This window comes from Prionailurus viverrinus, chromosome D4 (assembly GCF_022837055.1).
Source record: "Prionailurus viverrinus isolate Anna chromosome D4, UM_Priviv_1.0, whole genome shotgun sequence".
NCBI lineage: Eukaryota > Metazoa > Chordata > Mammalia > Carnivora > Felidae > Prionailurus > Prionailurus viverrinus.
This window is the reverse complement of record NC_062573.1, coordinates 2,889,589-2,912,748: the sequence shown is the minus strand read 5'-3', so window position 1 is coordinate 2,912,748 and position 23,160 is coordinate 2,889,589. Positions and strand designations below refer to the sequence as shown.

At 43.1% G+C, this 23,160-nt stretch overlaps 1 protein-coding gene across 7 annotated transcripts in view; it reads left to right on the top strand.

Annotated features, from left to right (window-relative positions):
* Nucleotides 1–21,003, top strand: part of PBX3 (PBX homeobox 3) — a 221,938-nt gene extending 200,935 nt beyond the window's left edge. For 6 of the 7 annotated variants that reach the window (XM_047830098.1, XM_047830100.1, XM_047830099.1 and 3 more), the window contains 4 exons: nucleotides 14,035–14,200; nucleotides 15,438–15,550; nucleotides 16,331–16,420; nucleotides 19,460–21,003. In XM_047830098.1, coding sequence (XP_047686054.1) covers nucleotides 14,035–14,200; nucleotides 15,438–15,550; nucleotides 16,331–16,420; nucleotides 19,460–19,552 — 462 coding nt within the window. In that variant the 3' untranslated portion in view covers nucleotides 19,553–21,003. The remainder of the gene's footprint in view (nucleotides 1–14,034; nucleotides 14,201–15,437; nucleotides 15,551–16,330; nucleotides 16,421–19,459) is intronic. The other variant, XM_047830104.1, reaches the window with a different exon arrangement.
* The last annotated feature ends 2,157 nt before the right edge of the window (nucleotides 21,004–23,160 follow it).

Here is a 23,160-nt window from a genome sequence, read left to right as displayed (position 1 = left end):
TCTGTGTCTCCCTCTCTCTCTGCCCCTCCCCCGTTCATGCTCTGTCTCTCTCTGTCCCAAAAATAAATAAACGTTGAAAAAAAAAAAATTAAAAAAAAAAAAAAAGAATACTTAAAGAATATATAACTTCCAAACTTATAAAGAAGGAAACATGGAATAATTTTTTAAAATAAGTAATCTAGGGGTGCCTGGGTGGCTCAGTTGGTTAAGTGTCCAACTCTTGACTTCATCTCAGGTCATGATCTCATGTTGTGAGATTGAGCATCAGGCTCCATGCTCCAGAGAGAACCTGATTAAGAGTCTCCCCCTCCCCCTCTGCCCCTCTCTCTCTCTCTCTCTCTCTCTCTCTCTCTCTCTCTCTCTAAGAAAGAAAGAAAGGGAAGGGAAGGGAAAAAGAAAGAAAAGAAGCAATCTAAAAGAAGCAAGAAGGGTGGGAGGTGGGGGGAAGGGTCCTAAGGGGGACAAATAGGAAGCACTTAGTAAGATGATAGGTTTATTCCCAAATATACCAGTAATTCCACTAAGTTCAAATGAGCTGAGTACTCTAATAGGCAAATATTGTCAGGTAAGACATAAAAATGAAACCTAATTATATGTATTCTTTAAGAGACACATCTAAAACATAAGGACATAGAATGAAAATAACAGTATGGGGACAGATATAACATGTAAACATTATAACCAAAAGAAAATTGGTGTTTCTTTGTTAATACCAGATAAAGAACACAGTAAGGCAAAAAGTTTTACTATGGATAAAGAGAGGCACTAAATAATATTGACCCAAAAGTTCTGTATTTGTGTGTACCAAATAGCAGAAACTCAAAAAACATAGAGCAAAAACTTTAAAAATTTCAAAGAAAAGTAGATAAATGCATAATCATTGTAGATTTTTCTGTTACAATCTGGAGAGCTTGTTGGAATACAGATACCTGGGCCTTATTCCTGGCAGTCCTAATTTGAAGTCTATAATGGGGCCTGATAATTTGCAGCTCCCAAATGATGCTCATGCCGATGGTTCTAGACCCGCACCTTGAGTAGCACAGATACGGAAGATTTGAACACCGTGATTAGCAAACAACCTAATACTACAGAATACGTGGTCTTTTTAAGCTCTTGCAGAACATTTTGAAAGTTAATGTATTCTGGGCCACCAAGCACCTCTCAATAAATTTTAAATAATTGAAAACAGAGTTTGTTTTCTGAGTACAGTGGAATTAAACTACAACTCAATAACAAAAATATAACTAGAAATTCTCATGTTTGAAAATAAGGCAATGTGTTTCTTAATATTCTCATGGGCTAATGAGACCACAGTGAAAATTGCAAAATATTTTAACTGGATGATAATGAAAATGCTCCTTTCAAAATTCATGGGATATGGCTAAACCCATGCTTAAAAGGAAATGTACAGCTTTAGGTATATGTTTTTTATGTATAGCATAGGTATTATATATATAGTATTATTTAATGTATACTTGTATATATTATTTATAATATATAATTATATATATTAATTATATATAAGGTGTGTATGTTTTATGTATGTATATAAAGTGGGGAGGCTGAAAATCAGTGAGTTAAGGATCTATCTCAAGGTATTAAAAGACACTAAATTAAACCAAAAAAGTGGAAGGAAGGAAATAGTGAAGATAAGTGCAGAAATTAATAAAAGTTCTTAAAAACCATACAGTAGAGCTCAACAAACCCAAAAGTTGTTTCTTTCAAAAGTCTCCCTTCTCCCTCAAACTCTTAGTCCTACTCCCCAAAGGCAATTAACGTGCCTTAGACATTTTTGTAATGTTTCTTAACATACATGTTCTTTTCAGATATTCATTCTGAACCAACTGTATGTACTACCTTTCTTCTTCCTTCCTTCCTTCCTTCCTTCCTTCCTTCCTTCCTTCCTTCCTTCCGTCTTCTTTATTTTAGAGAGAGAGTAAAAGAAAGCATGTGCTAGCAGGGAAGAGGAGCAGCGGGGGAGAGAGAGAAAGAATCTTTGAGCAGGCTTCATGATTAGAGTGGAGCCTGACACAGGGCTCGATCCCACTACCCTGGGATCATGACCTGAACTAAAATCTATCTTCCTCCCTCCTTCCCTTCCTTCCTTCCTTCCTTCCTTCCTTCCTTCCTTCCTTCCTTCCTTCCTTTTTTTTCTTTCTTTCAAAATTCTTTGTGCCTCAGTTTTCATATACATAAAATAGGGGAAATAATAGAACTTGCCTCATTGGATTGTTACGCAGATTTAATGAGTTAATATATATATATTGTGTGGTTAGAATAGTGTTTGGCACTTAAGAAGCCCTGTATGAATGTTACACCTGTTGTTATTACAAGAGGACATACGGTCCTGAACCGAATGACGGTGAGAGTAAGCCTGGATTTGGGAGGTCAAAGGTGATGGTCAGGGACTGCTTTGGGGGAACACAGTGTCTGCCAGGCACTCTTGCTATGTGTGTGGAATGATCTGGCCAGTGATGAGCCAAAAGGTAGAATTATTGGCAGAGTCAGCCAACAGCCTGGACTTGTGACTTGAATAGAAGAGGGTAAAAGAACTAATTGGGTCACCCCCACTGGGATCTTATCAGGTGACTGGATCAAAGATCAAGGGAGAGAAGTTTTAAAGTAGTGTGACTAGTTTTGTTTTGTTTTCTCCTTGACTTTCTAAAGTTTGATATTTAGACCATTGCCCTATAGGTACACCAGATTCTTTACCAAAGCTAAGTTTTGTTATTTATGTTCTATTTGAGAAGTGGTACCATCCTTTCATGTCCACTGTGTTTGAGAAATTGGCACTCGAACTCCCAACCGACTGTACATTCCGTGTAGAAAGGTGCAGAAAAGCCACTCATATTCCACTCCCCCACTATTAAGTAGTGCTGTGACCATGAGCAAATTATCTAACCTGAAGTCTCCATTGTTTGAACTGTAAATTTAAGATGGTAATAACCTCTTCAGAGGTTTGAGGGCTAAGTGAGATCCTATATGTAGAATGCCTAGTACAGGGCTTGGTATATCACGAGTGCTCAATAAATGCCAATTTGCCACCCATTCGACCAGAGTTTTCCTACTCGATATGTGGTGCATACAAAGCCTTGTCAAGGTTCCAGAAGAGAGTCCAGCCTTTGGCGAGCTAGTAGTGTGCTAGCAGCCTCCAGCCCCTAGGTTTTCATAGGCTCCACAAAGGAGACAGCCAAAGAGGCGCCAGGATGAGTAGGGTTGTGTCTAAATTCTTAGTCTCTGACTAGACCTATCCTTGGTGTATTCTTTATTCTAAAAATGCATGTGATTCATTGTCAGTGAGAACTAATTAGGTATGTTGAAAGGTTTTTGAGGATAGGTATTACCATTTTCAATAAATCCAATGAATAATCTAGATCTTTAGAAAGAAATGGAAACTAGGGTGTGTATTTAGTAGGGAGTAGTGGTCAAATAAATGAATAAATAAGGGTTTCCATGAAATAAAAGACTTAACTGTAGGGCTTCTTTACATAGGACACTCAATAAATAAATTTTGATGTTTTCTGTTACATGAAACTTACTCAGACAAAAAGTCTGGTTCATTATTGTTTAAGAAGTGCTCTTGAGTTTTGATCTGGGATGCTGATGTGTTGCCTGGTAGATGGCCCTACCTTTAAGTGTAGCTGGCAGGAGGGACTTCCGCCCTCGTGATGTCAGTGCTTCAAAATCTGTCAGGCTTTCCATAGAATCTATTCAGTTGTACACCTAACACATTTTTATTTTTATTTTTTTAATGAGAGAAGTAATTTTAAAGAAAAAAAATCTTTAACTGAAACATCTTCCATGGTAATTTAGAGCCACCCTGCAGCACATGTTTTAGGGAGATGAACGGTGTCATCTGTTCTCTGTGTACTGTGGCCGCGAGGCTGACGTTTTATATACTTTTGCACATGAGCCTCTTTGTGAATGTCATGAGCAGTTATCAGTCTATCATGCATAGAGTAGAAAGGGCAAAGCCAAACTGTAAGGGTGTCAGTACATTATGGCAATAAAAATTTTTCACAGCCTCAAATAAAAAAAAAAAAATACAGTACTTGACAAGTGAGTCTGTTTTAAATTATTTCAAATCCTCTGGAAACTGAATTTCTATTTGTTCACTTCTCCCATCAGAAGTAGGTTGTGTTTCAAAAGTTGGTTTTCAAGTCCGTTGTTAGGAATTTGGAACTTACTTTCTAAAAAGAAAAAAAAATGGTTTGGATTTTTGGGCTCAACCACATTTGAACCGTAAAGGAGCCAGAATACTTTGCCCTGACAAGGTAGAATATACTCTTGTAGCCCTAGCCAATGGAAAAGAAGTAAAATGGAATAAACAATTCATGAAGAGCACTAAGAAAAGACCGATCTTATTAGATAAGACAGTGGAAAAAGAACAAGAAAGACTGTGTGACCTCAGGCAAGTTACATACACTTTCTGACCTCAGTTTTTAAATCAGTAAAACTGGGTCTTTGAGAGGGCTAAATGAGATAATGCATGTAATAATGAGCTCTTCTTAATGGCTGCTGTCATAAAGAGAGGTGCCAGTAGGATCCAAAACCAGGTTTCCACAAATTCTAGGTCCGGTGCCTTGTCTTGCAAGTGGTTACGATGGGACAGGAGGGAGGAGGGGCGAGGAGACAGAGGTTGTGCTGTCTGCTGTTTGTGCACAAAGGCCGCCCGGAGGTGTGTGGCAGCTTGTAGCCCTCGGTCTGGGTGTTACCCACCTCTAGTAGGAAGTTGATTATGCTCCATTATCCAGGGGAACACCCCCTTTTCCCTTCTCTCGCTGCTGCCTCTTCCCTATTGCCACTACCCTCCCTCCCCCAGCACTGGGAGCCTGGACCCGCTCTCCCAGCATCCAACGCTCATGTGAAGAGGGTGACCTGACCTCAGTGACCTCAGGAAGCAAGCAAAGCCAGCAGAAGCTTTTGTTGTTGTTGCTCTTGTTGCTTGTTTAAGAAAAGGGAAAGATAACATTTATTGGGTGCCTAGTACATCCCGGGCACAGTCCTGTGTATTTTAACACGTTCTCTCATCAATTTTCGCGGCAGCCCGCTGAGGAGTAGGTATTGTTATCCCATCTTGCAAACTAGGAGAGGAGGACCTTAGATGGCACGACAAAGCCAACAACGGCTAGGAAATCACAACGCTGGGCTGCACACACAGGTCTGTCTGGCTGTCAAGCCCTTGCTGCAGCTGCCCTCTGGGTTCTCAAGGGAATGCACACATATGGTTATCTACAGTGTGTCCAGCCTTTCTGCCCTTACATAAACTTGACTGTGCACCCCTGGGAAGGAGAGGAGTGGAATGAGATTTAGCTTATTAACACCATTCACTTTAAAAATTGAACAGTTATCTGGCTTCCATCCCTCATTTCACATTGAATCACATAATGGGGATGAAAACATATTGATTAGGGAAAAACTATTTATTAGAGGTAAGATTGTTTACCATGTAAATATGCTACATGTTCCATTATACAAGACTTGGCATTTCAACATTTCATAATCTGTTGCATTTAATTAGGCACAGAACATAAAGTATGCATCACAAGTAAACAGGGGAAACACAATGGCAAATTTTTCTAAGATTTGTGCTTCATAAATTTTCAGTTTCCTAATTTTGGTAATGATGTTTTAGTGTCAGCTGCTACTTTTCCAAACAAGTGCCGATCCTCTCCCTAATGTATTTGATGCACAGAAGCAAAACTAAAGATGAACTCTAAAGTTCTCCATTCCTGCTTCCTGCAGATTCAGTCTTGAACTAATAATTTTTCTCTTTTATTTAACATTGTTATTAAAATGATAAATGTAGTGATAGAATATGAAATGTAAGATACAGTTAATGCTAATTAATAAACTGGTTTGCAGTGACTATAGACACTTTGTAGGTGGTTTAGCTTTATAATTTGAACATGGAGTTTTCAAAGCAGTCTGGGAAATTTTAGTGGCGTGAAATTTACAAAGTGTCTGATTTTAATTATTTCGAGAATCCTTGGACCTGACAAGCTCCAAGCTTGTCCTCCGGATAGATCACAGGAATGGAATTGTTGTTGCCTCCTGTAGTTGTGTGGGCCAAAACAGGGCCCGGTATGTGCACTCTTAGTGATTGTTAAATGACTTCTAACTGATATATTTTTTTTTTAATTTTTTTTTCAACGTTTTTAATTTATTTTTGGGACAGAGAGAGACAGAGCATGAACGGGGGAGGGGCAGAGAGAGAGGGAGACACAGAATCAGAAACAGGCTCCAGGCTCCGAGCCATCAGCCCAGAGCCTGACGCGGGGCTCGAACTCACGGGCCGCAAGATCGTGACCTGGCTGAAGTCGGACGCTTTACCGACTGCGCCACCCAGGCGCCCCTAACTGATATTTTTAAGAAGCAGATTGGTTCCCTTTTTTCATTGTAAAATACATTTTTCTAACTAAAAAAAAAAATAACCAATACCTGCCTATCTGAAATCAATTTGGATAATATTGGAAAAAAACACAGAAAAACACATAGAAATTGCTTATAAATCCACTGTAAACATTTAAAAAAAATTTTAACGTTTATTTATTTTTGAGACAGAGCATGAACGGGGAAGGGTCAGAGAGAGGGAGACACAGAATCCGAAACAGGCTCCAGGCTCTGAGCTGTCAGCACAGAGCCCGAAGTGGGGCTTGAACTCATGGACCGCGAGATAATGACCCGAGCGGAAGTCGGACGCTTAACTGACTGAGCCACCCAGGTGCCCCGCTTATAAATCCACTCTAAAAGATAATCACATATTGGTTGGTATGTGGGTCCTTGTACTTTTTTCCTGTGTATGTGTGTGTGTGTGTGCACACACATACCTCTGTATATCTGTGAATATTTTTACCCCCCAAAAATCTCATGCTGTGTGAAACAAAAAAAAAAAAAATGCCCTTTCCTTCTCTTTATAATATATTGTGAATATTTCCCTGTGTCACTAAATATTCTTCCTTAACATGATTTTTAATCAATGATCATATTCCAATACACAGATGTGCTATAAATTAATCTATTTTTTACTAGCATAAGCAAGACTCCCGTGAATCACTTTGCACATGTATCTCTAAATATTTCCTCAAGATAACTTCTTAGTAGACAGGCCCTACTAAGATAACTTCTTAGTAATGCTGATGCAAAGGGTATATGCATAGTGATGGCTTACTCTCCAGAATGGTTATGCTACATAATAAGTAAACCATATCTATCTACCTAGCTTTACTTCTTTAATCTGAATGTTTTTGACTTCCGGGACACCTGAGTGGCTCAGTCGGTTAAGTATCCGACTCTTGATTTCAGCTCGGGTCATGATCTCATGGTTGGTGAGATCCAGCCCTGCATCGGACTCTGTACTGACAGAGCAGAGCCTGCTTGGGATTCTCTCTCTCTCTCTCTCTCTCTCTCTCTCTCTCTCTCTCTGTCTCTGCCCCTTCCCAATGCGTGTGCATGCGCTGTCTGTCCTCCCTCTAAATAAAGAAATAAATGAATGAATGAATGAATGAATGAATGAATAAATAAATAAATAAACTTTAAAAAATGTTTTTTATTTCCTGGAGCTGACAAATTTGTTCTTTGTAGAGCTGCAAAAGGTCATAGAGACACATAGCAACAGCTGCCTGAATGAGCCCCGTTTTTATAGCCAGAGGTCTTTCCTAGGCACAGCCGGTGAGGGGACTTCCACCAAGTACTCACACAAAGAAGTTAAACTGTAACCAGAGTTAGCCTGTGTACTTAAGGCAACAGTCTCAAACTAGGGTATACATGGTCCACAAAGTAGCCAAAGATTTTCCAGAGGTTACTAGGGCGCAGTTGTAAGGTTTTCCCCGGCCAGCTTTCCACATGTATGTATATATTCTTGCCTGAAATCCATGAGCTTCAGAAAGCGGCTGTTGTGGAAGCGACGTGGGGGTTTTTTCCTTCCTCTGCTTTATCACTTGCCATTTTTCCACTTTGTGAAAGGAATCCTCCCACCTTATATGATGGCCCATTGCCCCAAAGTGTGAGACCCTCCCCGGTGCCACCAAAGGGTTGTGTGAAAGTTTGATGACCAAACCCCCTTCTACCAGCCCTTTATAACCCTGCACCCCTCTGATTCAGAAGTACATGAATGATTTTTTTTTTAAGTTAATTTTGATGGTCAAAGTAAGTACTTTTATTAAAATAAGTCTGTATTGCTTTGATCAGTTTTAGACTAATTGTAATGATAGCTTAATCCAGAAAGATGTATGAAACATGGAGAGCCTTATAATTACAGGAAATAAAAACAGTGTAAAATTTTCAATTTCCATGTATTTCTTTTGTAGAGCATAAAAGTATATTGCATTAGGATAATATGGGAGGAAAATGTAATGGAAATACACTTCTAAGGACAAAACGGGATGCAAAATTTTTGACTGTTAAAGAAAAGCAAGTTTATGTATTTTTAAAATGGATACTGGGTATCAAATTGCTTTGCTATTTAAATTCGGTTGGATACATTTTAAAGAATTGTGTTACAGTTTTATTTTAAAATGTCAACATTTATGACATACTGAAATAACATTGTTTATAACTATAAACTTATAATGAAAAATAGTAGATGCCAACTTAAAAAATGTGCAAAGGACAAAATATGTGTGAGTGGGTACCTGATTATTCAAAATTTCTTTAGGGACTATTCCAGTAAAAAGCGTGCAGTCCACTGACACAGGACAGGCACCTGTCTGAGAAGGCTGCCTTACCTGGCCTCAGGTGGCCCCTCCTGACCCCATCCCCCAGTATACTTCCTAGAAGGCTCTGCCTTTGTCTTCCTTCCACTTCTCCACTCAGTGCAGCTTTGCAGAGGGGAGGTGTGAGGGTGCCTCTTCAGGCTTTCCCTTGCCTAGAACACTCTCCCCTGTCCTGTTCCTTAGCCAGAGCCTGCTGGTCCTTCACATGTCGTAACTGGTGCCCATCCTGGTACCCATGCCTTCCCCTGCTCTCTCTGTGCCTTCATTCTCCCCAGGGGGAATGTTCCTCTCTTGTTAGGCCTCCACTCAGATGTCACATCTTCCAGAAACACTCCTTGGATCTCCTTTCCTCCTTTCCTTTAGAACAGTTGCTCCTTCCTGTCTCACCACAACAGAGGGGTTTAGAGGTTGAGAGGGGAAAAGGGAGTTAAGTTAGTATGAAGAGGGAGGTAGCAGCTGACATTTTTGGCTTGTTTGTGTCAACAGAGCTTCTAGAGTTTTGCTCCTCTGAAATAGGAGTCTCAGTAAAAATGCTCTTGAGTGGAACTGAGGCTGAGGTCCAGTTCAGGTTCTACCTTACCTTGGAAGTCTCTGATTTCCCAGACCTGCTGGGACTTCTCTTCCTCAGATCCCTGCTGCACTTAGAATCTGTACTGTTACCCTGGGTGTGTGAATCATCACCGTCCTGCAATTTTCGCTAATTGTTTTGTGTGTCTAGCATTGTTTTATAATCAAATTGCAAATTCTAGGCAGGTACAGGTACACGTTTATTTATTCTTTTATCTCCTCATGACACGTAGGATAGTATTGACCATAAGAGATACTCAGTAAATATCTCAATTGATATAAAAAAGGAAAAAAATTGATGGGGAAAAATCAATTGGGGAAAAGTGGTGTTGAAATATGGATCTGGATCTGTCACACTTTGCTGTGTGGTTTTGGGCAATTTGTCTAGTCTGGATCTCTTGTTCCTTCACTGGCGACACATGGGTGCTAGCCATTGCTAACCAACAGTCTTCAGCTAATTACCATGGGCCAAATCATTAATATACCCAACTATTCTATGAGTTTGTCTCTTTTTAGATTCCGCATATAAAACCATTTGACTTGTTAAAAGCGATTGGCAGTCTGCTGCTGGATGGAGTTAGGCGAACACATGGCTAGTAAATGGGCGAGACCAGAAGCTTTTCTGGCCATGTCTTGACCTTGCAGAAGGGCTCCTCAAAACCAGCAGCCTGCAGAATGTTCACTGTTCACTTCCCCAATTGCCAGAGACTCATGGCCTGGGAGCTGAAAGCAATGAACATGAACAGAAGGAGGAAAGTACTTGTATGTTTATTCTCTCTCTCTTTTTTAATTCTCATTTTTAATTGATCTTAAAATCTTGCCTGGCCCTTCGCCCTCTGCACAGTGCAGAGTCATGAATCCTCGATACATGGCTCAAAAGAGAAGTATGGGACAGTGCATTCCCTTTCTCTCCACCTGCCTGTGTTTCCTGCCTGTGTTTCTATTCTGGGGCCAACGTACAGACCATTCCAGTTCCGAGACGGAGCAAGCCCGACTCCACTTAGCGTCCCGTGAGTATAGCCTGGCTCCACTGTGAGCACCGTGTAGAAAGGACACATGTGATCTGTAGCTTTTAGTGCTTCTTACAGGGTGAGGGTGGAGATTCTTTTGCAACTAATTGTATCCATTGGTTTTTAAAAGGTGAAAGAAATTCCTGAACTTAGGTGTCGATTTCTGCATTAATTAAACTGATCTTAGTTGCAGCAGTATGGTCTTAATAGCTGCTTGCTGCAATACCCAAATCTGTGATATCAGAATGTGACGTGCATATTTTAATTTGAGAAATAGTTTAACATTTTTAGATATTCATTTAGATGTGGTTATGCAGGTTAAACATAACGTATGATCACTGCTTCTTTCATTGCTTCCAATTAAACCTTGCTTGTTAGTTTAACCTCTAGGTAATCCCATCAAACAATTGATGTCAAGGAAACACTGCCCACAGTAGCTTCGGATGAGTGGCCATTAATTTTAATTGCCTTGATATTAAAGATTAAGAAGTATTGGGACTAGCAGAATAGAAACGATCTGATGTCAAGCAAATCCACTTGCTAAAGCTTCCCCAGGCTGCTGGTGATATTAAAATTTTACTGTGAGAATTAAATAAACCTTTATTAGTGATGACTGTTGTTTGATTGGTCCAGGGGTATGCATAAACACAGGATTCTTGCACAGCTAGAGATGAGACCTTCAGTGGTACCCAGATTCCTCAATTATGAAACTGTTAATAAAGCTGTAATCTGATTTTCCAGGCTAGGTTTCATTAATGTATTATAGCTTCTCTGATTGTCAAGGTAATATTAACTACAAAGTACGGAATCCAGCAGAGAATTGTTTAGAAGAGGAGAACTCTAAGATGGGCCTTTGTTGCTAAATTCAGAGTTGGGGAATTTTCATTAATTATACTTAAGAAATGCCGAATTCCCTCTCAACCAGGACTATCTCCCTTTGCACCATAGATAGGTAACATTCAATATTTAACTCTTTCGAAGGCCTGCCAGTCTTATTCAGATAAACTAGTGTGATATTATATGTTGAAGGAGCTTTTTGCAAACCAGCTCTGTAGGTCTGCCTCCTGAGCTGAGAATGTGCTTGTGAAACATGAGGTAGGGTCTAAGAGGACTTACTTTGACCGGCATAATCAGAGCGGATCCCTTTATGCTGCTTTTTTCAATCTCGAGTCAGAACTTTTGTTTTTAGAGTCATATAATGGGAATGGGTCCTAATAGTCACTGAGGCTGACTTCTGGTGCAGGAATCCTTCCCAGAGCATCTGTCTCCGTGTTCCTGGAGGCCTGGGCCCCACATTGACATCATCTCTGGCTTCTTCCTCTCCCCTTGACCTCTACAGCTGGCCCGTGGGCAAATTCTGCCAGTTCCTCCCCCATGATAGCTGCCCTCTCGATAACTACTGCTCTACCTGGCCCAGGCCTCCGCTGCCTTCTCACCTGTGCACTCCCCTGGCTCTTCCTCCCACCACCACATCCTACGCAATGATCATGTGTTCCTGCTGCAAGCACTCGGAGCTCAAAGAAGGGAGGGCAGAGAAGGCCAGTGACCTAGTGGGGTTCAGTCGCTCAGGGCTGTTTGAGAACCTTAATATTGTGACCGTCTGGGTGTTGGACCATTTAAGGCCAGTGATTGGAAGCGAGAGGGAACCAGATCTTGGTTCCGAATACAGAACTGTATATTCATTAGAATCATCCAGTGGTGGAATCAGGGACTTTGTAAGGTAGGAAGTACCACATTTCAAGAGATGGAGATGCCCTGAACACAAAGGGAAAACAGAGAAGGAGGTGCAGGTTTAGAGGACACATGAATTCCATTTTAGACCTTTTGAGCTGGAGGCTGTGGCAGAACATTTTATATGTAAATGTCCTTAAAATATCAAGAACTGAAATTCTTTATAGAAGTTAGGGATAGAGATGGAAATCTGGGAGTCATCACACAGAGACAGTGATTGAAATCATTAATATGGATAAGATAGCTCAAGGAGAAGAGAGAAGAGGGCCAAGAACTGAGTTTTAGGGAAGACACACACACACGCATGCACACACATGCATGCGCACGCACGCACATACACACACGCACACACGCACACACCCTGGCGTGTCAGATACTGCTGAAAGAGCAAACAAGGAAAGAGAAAAGGCCATGGGATTTGGGGCATGTGCTATGCCGGTGTAGCCACCTCAGTTGGCCTCCTAGCCCTGAGATTATTAAGATTGAATGAGAAAATGTATTCAGAGGGCTCTGCGTAATGCTTGGCACATAGGAGTCATTGAATGACAGTTACAACTAGTACTATTTGCTCTGAAGGAAGGAAGTGATACATATAGTCCTTAAGGCATGGGAGGGATAATAGTGGAACAGAAACAGCTAGGAAGTCCCGATCTGTCACATATTTACTTCCCGATGAGTTTTGGCTTGTTTCTGTCTGCTGAACCTATGCTCACAGTTGCCGCACGGGTCCTCAGTAAGGGCGCCTGCCTTTGTATATGTGCACGCGGTGATTCCCCAGTATGCGACAGCATGTGGGCAGCAGCAAGGCCAGCATTGTCTTCCTCCCGTGGCCTCCTTGCCAGAGTTCTCTGGCTTCTTCTGGAAGGATGAGTGCCACAGGTTGAAGAATGAGAGTTCTATTTCCAAAGCAATTAAAGACTTGGCAGAGATGGTCAGTAAGCATGCCCACCGGTGTAAATTGGGTTGGAGGGCTCTTGCTGCTCCTTATTTTTCCTCAGGGCCCCTGAATAGCTGTTCAGAATAAAACAGTGACCCACCCAGCCTGATACTACAGCAACATGCCCCTTTGACAGATTATTAAGAAGTTAATGAAGAGTATTTTTAAACTGTTACTTTAACAAAAGGGAGGTCAGAGCCTTTTATATAGCAGGTGGGTACCTTTTTATAAACTGCTGTGTGGGTTTTAGTTTCTTTACATAGCTCAGCTACAGGTGCCTGAACACGTCACGTAACTATGAGCAACGAGTCTCGGGCCAAAGTTTTGCTGTCAGTGAAATGTGATGAAATCTTCCTGATGCCAAGTTCGTCTTTGGAAATCTCTTCCACTTGCACGGGCTGACATCATAAGTAGGTTGCCAAAGAAAGAAGTATATTCCACCTGATGAAATCAGCGCCGCTCCCCCGTATTTGCATTTGACCTTATTGGAATTACTTGAATTTTCAAGTTGTGACCTTCTCGTGTGTTAACTGGCGGTGCCTGAGCAGCCATCTTGGCAGATACACAGTGCCTTCTAAGACTGGAGACAAAGGGATTTTTCATCCATTATTAATTGATGTTACTCTTTTCAGCAGACCAAACATGATTCTACTGTCCAACTGCCAAAATCATTCCAGAGCCAAAAAGAATAAGTCATTCCTTCACAAGTATTTATTATTTACCTAGCTTAACAAATGTTGCCTTTCATTTTTTCAGCTACTTTGGGGGTACCGATCGTTCATATACTAACTGGTGTATACCCACTGAATCCTTTCGGTGAACAGCGCTCCCATCCTTTTTAGCGTTACTGCAGCTAACTCCAAGAAGGGGTATCTTTCCCAGAGTTTGCGAAAAGAGAAACCAAGCCCCTAGAACCATGATGCATTAGCCACAGGAGGCGATTAATTACACGCTAGGAATTGAGTGTCTCCCAAGGCATCCCCTTGGTATCCAACAGTTATTCCTGGAAATTTGACTCTTTCCCCCCCCACCTTTGACCTCTCTTCCCCTTCACTCGTGTCCTTGCAATTTGTAGGTATCCAACTGGTTTGGCAACAAACGAATCAGGTACAAGAAGAATATCGGCAAGTTTCAGGAAGAAGCCAACCTCTATGCCGCAAAGACAGCCGTGACCGCCGCGCACGCAGTAGCCGCAGCTGTGCAGAACAACCAGACCAATTCGCCCACCACGCCAAATTCTGGTGCGTACTGGGGGCTCGCTCCCGACTCGGCTCAGGCGGCCTTATGCCGCAAAACCCTGTCCCGCAGGCCAGGAAACAAGAGCCAGACTGAGGACACAGTGAATTTATAATGGAAGATTTATATTAAAATCAGGGCTTATTCTTGGGATGGGTGAATGAGTGGATGGCCAGAGTCTGTAAACCCACTGTTCATAACGAGTGCCACTCGCTACTGGTAGATTCTGGAACCTTTACACTTAATAGTGGTTTTGAATTCAGCAACTATGCAAAGCGCTATCGCTAATAATTATTTTAACTGTATTGTCCCATGTATCATTTTAAGGTCCACAGTGGTCTGTCAGAGAATGAATGGAAGAGCCCGAGTGGGAAGTTTATCTGTTGCCGTGCATAATGAAGCTAGAATGTTGGGAGTAGAGCAGTGCTTTCTACTGAATCTAGCTGCAGACTACAGTCTGCTGTCCTTCTTAGCGTTTCTTTAGCACCTGTGCCGACTTGGTAGGTAGTTAGCTGCGAGGGATATAGTACTTGATACATGGATGCGTATCTGTAGTATCATGGTGCATTTTGGCTACATTTTATGTGACATTTGTGATGGAGTAGAAACATCTAAAAATTACAAGGCACTTGAGTGTGTAGCTAGTGCAGTAGATGGACTCGAGATGCGATTCAAGGGCTTTTCTAAGCAGATCTTTTTAATATATGTTTAAAAGTTCAGAAAGTGAGGGATTTTTGTTTATTTGTTTTGTTGTCTTTCCCCTGCCCTCTCTCCTATCCCCTTTCTTGCCCCAACCTCCCCCACTCCAGCTCTTTTTAATGGAAACATAAACAGATGAAAGTTAGGTAGAAGGCATGGCTAAGAAAGAGCTTCGGAAAAACCTTTATTCTCTAATTGCCATGACAGTTCGTGATGACAGAGGGCTCATTTAGTGACCAAGTCCTAGAGATAAATGAAAACAAGGGGGTGGTTCCAGACCAGCTGCTGGGTGTTTTCCTGTTTACTTTGATTTCCTCTTTGTTTCCTATTTGGGCTTCCCCACTGGTAAGACTTTCCTAGCTGCAAAATGAATCCCAGGACCTAACTCTTTGGAGTTATTCTCCATCTTCTTAGATCTGGAAATGCTTTATGTTGTACACGACCCTTCCCTTCTGCACCTTTTCTCCTTTCCCTGCCTCTAGGTCTTTGAGGATTATGTGTGTAGCTCTCTGTTATTCAGCTACTTAACTCTTTCCTTTCCAGGTTCTTCTGGTTCTTTTAACCTCCCAAATTCTGGGGACATGTTCATGAACATGCAGAGTCTGAATGGGGATTCTTACCAAGGGTCCCAAGTCGGAGCCAATGTGCAATCACAGGTAGGAGAAATGCCCCAACTGGGGCCTTTCTAGCAGGGTAGGGTTTGGGCTCAAAACTCCATGCTCTTACCCCATGGAAGTGGTCTGCACCTCCGTGCAGACCCTGTGCTGGGTGCTTCCAAACATGACCCATCTGCCCCACCGTTTAATTTAATGAGAATTCAAGTGAACAGTGACTTTGGAAGATTCAAACCTGATGAACTTTGTGAATGCATTCGGCTCTGGCTTGAGCTCATGGACAGGGTTGGGTGCATCTTACTTTTGTAACAAAACAAAACAAAAATCGTGTGTGCCAGTGTGTGCGTATGGTTCAAGAACATGTGCGTGTGTTTCCTTTCCGCATTTTTAAAAGTCAGAATCAAAAAAACCTGAGTGCTTAAAGTATATTCCAGGCTCAACTCTTTTCTCGTCCTCTTAACTGAGAACAACATTTGTATTTATGCGTGTAGGTGCGTGCGTACGTGTGTGTGAGAGGGAGAGATCCCGTATACATATTTATAAGTAGTGTTCACCCACAGCCACACACGTTTCGTTGACGTAGGTGGCAAGTGTGCATTGCCACGAAGATGTTCTTGTTTGGCTGGCATGAAAAACAAAGATGTGTGAGTTTAAATATGCAAAGAATTGTTGAAATTCTGCCAGTCACATTTGATTGATCAATTTGTCTCTCACTGAAGATGCTAAACCCTTGTGGCACACATAATTCAAATTGTTTCCTTTTGTAAATGATGATGTTTTAATAGATTTGGGATGATGAATTCTGTTTCGTCTCACTTCTAGGTGGATACCCTCCGTCATGTTATCAATCAGACGGGAGGCTACAGTGATGGCCTTGGAGGAAACTCACTGTACAGTCCACATAACCTAAATGTGAGTACTCTGGGAAACCAGATTCGAAGAGCTGTAGGAACAGCGTCAGGTGAACAGTGGCTGATAAATAAATTAATGGCCATTTGACTTGGCCTCTCACCTTGTTGGCAGGTGGGGAAGGCGGCGTTTTTACCGCACTTTGTTTTATGAACCTAAACGCTTGATGTCGCCCAGATGCCCTTAGAAGTCCTCACAGATGGGGTGCCTGGGTGGCTCAGTCGGTTGAGCGTCCGGCTTCGGCTCAGGTCACGATCTTGCGTTTTGTGAGTTCGAGCCCCGCGTCGGGTTCTGGGCTGACGGCTCAGAGCCAGGAGCCCGTTTCAGATTCTGTGTCTCCCTCTCTCTCTCCCCCTCCCCCGCTCACGCTCTGTTGTCTCTCTCTCTCAAAAATGAACAAGCGTGAAAACAATTTTTATGAAAATAAAGAAAAGAAGTCCTCACAGGTACCCAGGAGTGGCCGGCATTCTGTCATCAATAGGGACTCGAGCATCAGCCCGTTAAGACACCGTCTCCTACTGGCTGGGCTGTGTCCCAGGGAAATGGATAAAACAGGTCATTTATCTATCTTAGAATCAAGCAGTAGGAAACATTCCCAAACACATCTCAAGTGAAGGGAACAGCCTTGGAGGGCCCCAGACAGATCAACAGACCAAGCTAAACAAAGAATTCCATTCTGAAGAGTGAGTTGGCTGCATTGTCAACGTGGAATGCAACACGTGTTCGGCACTTTTCAGCCTCTCAAAAAAATTTTTTTTAATTATGGAGGAAATAATTTTAACTTTTGTAACCAATTCACCAAAACTTTACTTTTACCCCACACTGACATGGATGGAACAGGGCAAAACGCCTCAGCTCCGGAAAGGGAGCCTGGGGAGGGGAGGATTAGGCCATCAGGGTAGAGCTGGGGAGAGGAGTGGTGGAGGGAATCTGGGATCCTAGGCTCAGGGAGGAAATGAACTGCCCAAAGCGTGGTGGTAGAATCAGGAGGAAAGTGGACAAATTTCTCCCTTTCTAGGGCCTTGGCTTGCTAGGAGAGTAAATATTAATGATTGCAAAAGTGATTGAGGATGTTCAATTGTAAAGGGAAGAAAGGACCATTAAATACTCAAATCTTTTACATTTGAAATGTCAAATCTTTCTTTTTGGGTTTATAAATAACTCATAATAACCCACAACAAACCATATAAAAAGCCTTTTAGTTGCATTTCTCCTTTTTCATTTAAGTGTTTTGAAATGCTTCAGAGAATGTGCGATATCCTTATCAACATGATAAAATATGAAACCGTGATTGCCTGCAGCATTTTACAGACATGAATTCCATCTTCACTGATGAGGCTTGATAAGGCGCTGTTGTATAATACAGTGCATAATCTCAAACCACCAGAGTAAGGATTAATTTATTTTGAAAAAAAGAATGCTTGCTGACAACCTCTCCTCCAGCTGCCACGCTGGGTAAAAATATTGTACATTTGTTGTTTATAAATGTGGATAAAGGAGGAATGATGTTTACTTCAGATGGAATATCTTTAGACTTGTATCTGTGTACGAGTTTTTCTTCTCCTAAGTAGATTTTCATACCTGAGGGGTAAAAACAGCTTACCGTTCAGGTAGAGAGGGTTTCTCAGAGGCCCACAAACGCACACGAGCTCGTCACTGCCCAGCTGCGCGCCGGACGCTCTGAAAATCCACCGCCGTAGCATTGTCTTCTTCCTCCGGAGTTGTCTTCCTTTCTTCTTCCAGAATTTGATCTGCCTCGAGCCTGGAAGATCCTTGTCCCTTCGGCTCTGGTCATCTCTGTGGGGTTGTTTGGTCCCTGCCCCCCCGCCCCGCCCCACTCTCTTTCTCTTGGTCCTGGAGGGAGGAAAGGTACTTTATGTGCAGAACTATGCAGTCGGTCAAAAGACAGGGCGCTAAGAACAGCGGCCGTGGGAGAAGGGGAAGCGGCCGGCACAGAGCTCGTCTAACAGCCCGACCCAGGCTGCGCGGAGGCTCTAGACGGAGTTCTCAGTAGCCTGGTGGCACAGGCCTCAAAGAAGACATTGTAGATGGACTCGCAGAAGTTGCGGACGGACGTGAAGGAGGCAGGGGGACCTCATGTCCCACAGTGACACTGGCGCGGGAGGCCCGGGTCCGCGGGCAGCGGAGCGCGAGGCTGGTCTGAGCCGCAGGCGCTGGGTGTCAGCCAGCTCACCCTCGCCCTCTCTCCGGAAAGGCCCGCCCCGTCACTTCCACTCAGTGTTCCCCAAGTCGCAAGCCCAGCACCTCCCTCTTCTTGACTGACATAAAAATATGTAGCGACAAGCTGTCTGCCACAGCAGAAATCTGATCAGACGTTGATTTCAGCAATTGCCTCTATAGGCCAAGACACGAGGCAAATTTGTTTCTGAGTACTGTTATTGCCGATGCAGGTCGAGGCAGGAAGGGCCAGCGGCGTGTGAAAAGCAGTAGCAACATCCCAAATAGGAGCCCCAGTTAGAGATAATTGGAATACAGATTTGAATAGTGTGCTCCTCCACAGTTCATGCATTTTCATTCCGGAAGATCCCATTTGGAAGGAAATTCTGGCCTTCATTTTCCCAGGGTTACAGTAGCTGGCTGTCGAGCGGGTATGGAACGAGGGCGGGCCCCTTCTCTCTGGAAACGAGGACCAGGCTGGGCTGACGTTTACACCTCATGGAGCCGGAGGTCTTGCCGAGGCATTGCACTCAGCCTCTCCACCGCTCCCTCCTGAAAAGGTTTCTTTCCGAGTCACTTTCTTTTTACAGCAAATCAAAGGCCGAGCTGCATGCCAGCCTGAGACTAGCCGAGGCCCTCCTTCAGCGCGCTGATTTATGGCCAAGTCTTTACTTGGTGGGATGGATTTGTTTTACATGCATTTAATCCCACTTTAACACATGCTTCAAACTCCTGCCAAAGTGGGTTTAGAAAATACATTTTGCTAATGTATCTTTGCTCTCATGTTGTCATCTGGGTATTTTAAATCGGGGAGGAGAATTAATATGTAGACGTGCACCCGTTGAACTGTGTTTCTCCTTTCAGGCTAATGGAGGCTGGCAGGACGCAACAACTCCATCTTCTGTGACTTCCCCTACAGAAGGCCCGGGAAGTGTGCACTCTGATACCTCTAACTAATCTCTGGCAACACTTTTCCCTGAGCTGACATGCCTTGCTAAGTGCATTCAGAGCAATAGGAGGAAAAGGAAAGCGTTTTGTAGCCCACCATCTACAGCTTTACTGTAAAACCTTGTCTTATTAGAGAACTTGGTAAATCAGTTTTTTAAAGGAATCATAATCATTTGTATTTATACTTAAAAACACACAATGTTAAAAAAGCACTTTATCCAATTAGGCCAAGATTTAACATTGTTGACAGTCCTGTAGCTATTTTATCATAATTTATTATCAATATTTTACATTAATGGTTTCACAGTTGCCAATTACTTGGCCTTAAGGGTAAAAAGTACAATATATGCTAAACCTCAATCGTTAGAGCAGATGCAAAGATTCACCTCACCTAAATTGAATTTCTTGCATTTTTCCATCGCGGACTTTGATTGTCTTTCTTTCATATCGCTAATGGGGTTGGAATAAAGGAGCTGTTTGGCTATCTCTGTTAACGATGGTTTGTTTAAGAATCTTCCTTGTCACGTTTGCGTTTCGATCTCTTACGTTATAATTAGATCAGAGACTGGTAGCATCTTTTCTCTCTCTGGAAGCACCAGTGCCCAGAGTCTGCTCGGTAATTAAATTCTGGATCCAGATTGTTCTGAGAGATGAAGATCCTTGCTGCTGATAGAGGTGAACACGAGATCCGTCTGGGGCTGTACGGCGTGCACTGGGTGCTGCACAGGCTTGTCAAGGTTTGCTACGTCCTCTGGGCATCCACAAAGGCCCTGCTCTCTGGAGTGTTGTATATAGTGTAGCAAAAGAGTATTTATACATCTCACCAATCAAAACACAGCTTTATTACCTCATGCGAACTCATACAAACCAATAGAATTTCCACATGTTCTGTAGCTTAGAGTGTGCTCACTTACTACCTCTGAACAATACTCACGCTGTAGTTCGTCTCTTTCTTACCTTTTTGCATCTTGTAATTAACTCTTTGTTTCCCTTCACAAAATGTAATGTACATTGTAATCTTTTAAAAGAAAAATCAGGGTTGCATTTGCAACTTTTAAAAAACCAAGAGTGGAAACATCGGGTCTTCAATTAACACAGGATCAGTAAAACCGTTGTAAATACCGAGAAAGCATTTTGAATGTTCTTCATCTTGTTACTAATCCATGCAAAAGAAAAAAGAAAAAAAAAAAGGCGGCTAATTGTGATGCATTCAGATTTCAGTATTCAGTACTGTATATTTCACCCTGTGTAATGGGGCCCCTCCCTCTCCTTTCTCTCTTTTTGTATTGTATGCGATTCTGAAACTGATTGAGTCATGAAAATAATTTGTGGCGGTGATTCTAATGTATTAAAAATGTTTCGTGTTCCTTTCTAACTGGATTACACCCTGGATTGAAAAAGTCTTCCTCGTGGTAGCTATATGTAGTTTCAAACATGAATAAACTTTTTGCTTTCATGATTAAATGGTGCATTTTCTGACTCCACCACGTGAGCCGGCCAGGGCCAGCAAAGCAGAAAGCCTGCCCGGAGGCAGGCCGGGGCCGGGAAAGGTGTGGCCCTACACAGAGGGACTTTGAAAAGACCGTGAAGCAGGGAGTGGAGGAACAGCCCCTGCCGACTGACTGCTCTCTCTCGGTGCGGGCTCCTGGCTAGCTCCTGGACCGTCCCTATGCATCCTCCTAGATCCCTGTGTTCCAAGAGCCCCCGAAGGAAGGTATTGTCCCCACTGGCAGAGATTAGGAAAGCGCAGCTCATGAAAGTTAAGCCAGTGCCACAAGGTCACAGACCTGGGACAACGAGGTCTGCACTTTGCACCCAGGTCTCTTCTGCCCTTGGAGCTCACACTCCCCTGACCTAATGATGCCCCTGGCACTTGTTAGATGGAAAGAACATTTCTGTAGTTTTTGTTGGTTGTTTTTTTTTTTTTTTTTAGAGACAGAGACAGTGCAAGGTGGGGGAAGGGGTGGGCGGTTGGGGCAGCGGGGAGAGAGAGGGAAAGAGAGAATCCCAAGCAGGCTCCACGCTCCGCATGGAGCCCCACGCGGGGCTCGATCCCACAAACCTGGGATTGTGAGTGACCTGAGCCGAAATTAAGAGTCAGATGCTCAGCCAACTGAGCCACCCAGTAGCCCCCTTTTCTTATAATTAAAAAACAAAGCAAAACAAAACCAGTCTGGTCACCTTCACCACTTATTTTCGTAGCTTCTGTGAGATACCAGCCAAGAACAAACAACAGTTTGTCTGAAAAGAGTGAGCCTTGGATTGCCATTGAAAAAAAAACCCCCAAAGCCCACAACCTCTCTCAACGCACCCTTTAGAACTCTAAATTCGTAAAATGTTAGATCCACGAGAAATCCCTTCATTAGACTACACGTTATTTTTGTTTTATTAAAATCGGAATTCCGTATGTTTACATACCCGTCTGTCGCTCAGACCTAAATCTTTGCAATAAAAGAAGTGGGGAGCAGGTAATTGGGCTGTTTACTATATCTCAAGGAAATTGACTCACAGGAAATCAGATTAATGTTAATCAGTCGCGGCAAATTGTCTGTGATAAATACAACTTTTACTATTTCAGTTGCCAGAGCCAGGCAACACAAGGTCTAGGGCCACCGTTCCCATTAATCTTGAGGTGGTTATTCTGTGAGAGTAAACTTTATAAAACAGATCGCCCTCCAAAGCTGTCCTCCCTCATGTGGCCTCTCAGCCTGCCTGTCGGAATCGCTCCCATGGCTAAGTAGTTATTTGCATGATTCGATTAGCTGATGGGTCAGCCTTTCTTATCTTGGAACATAAAAACAACCTCTATGCTATGTGGTTTTGCAAGAATATCCCGTGGAAACCTGACGCACACGTGCACACAAATACATCCTCTTTAATATCCAGAAACACACCCTGCCCGAGAAGCCTCCCAGCTTTTTTACCTCAGGCCAGTCTGTTGAGAGAGACATATCCCAGAGTTTCCTGGAGAGGCACAGGCTGGCGCGCGACCCTTGAGGGAAATGTGTGAGTCTGAGTGAGGCTTTAGTCGGAGGAAGCCTAAATGAGAACACCGGTTCCTTTTCTACGTGCCCGATGCTGAGCCTGTGCATGTTTTCCGCCTTTCCCGCCTCTCTGCAGAAGCATCCTCCGTTCATAGGTCAGGAAACTGGGCCACAGCACGGGCTCTAAATCTCTCACGTTTCACCCCAAATTGGGTGGCACAGGGCTTTTCATCAAGTTCCTTTTCTTGGTCAAGCAGTGGGTCCGGGGTCAGACCTAGAGGTGAATGAAATCAGGCCCCAGCCCCTGAGAAGCCAAGATCCCAGACCCCGTCCTCGTTCAGAGAGCAAGCGCTCGTGAGGGTATTGGAAAGGTTGGCAGGCTTCTGAACCCCAAGAGTGGAGAAGTGAGGACCTCGCAGCCCCTTCACAAGATCAGAGGAAAGAACACCCAGTCACAGGCGAAGGGGCCTGTCCATGCATCTCGTTAGATGCGCGGGGGCCCGTGTGTGCTCCGCGAGTACAGGTATGTTCACGAGTTTCTACAGCCCACCTGCCCGAGCAGGGATCAGTCGTGTGCGTGGCTGTGCACAAGCAGTGGGGCCTTGCGAACTAGGTTAGAAATTCCCTGTGACC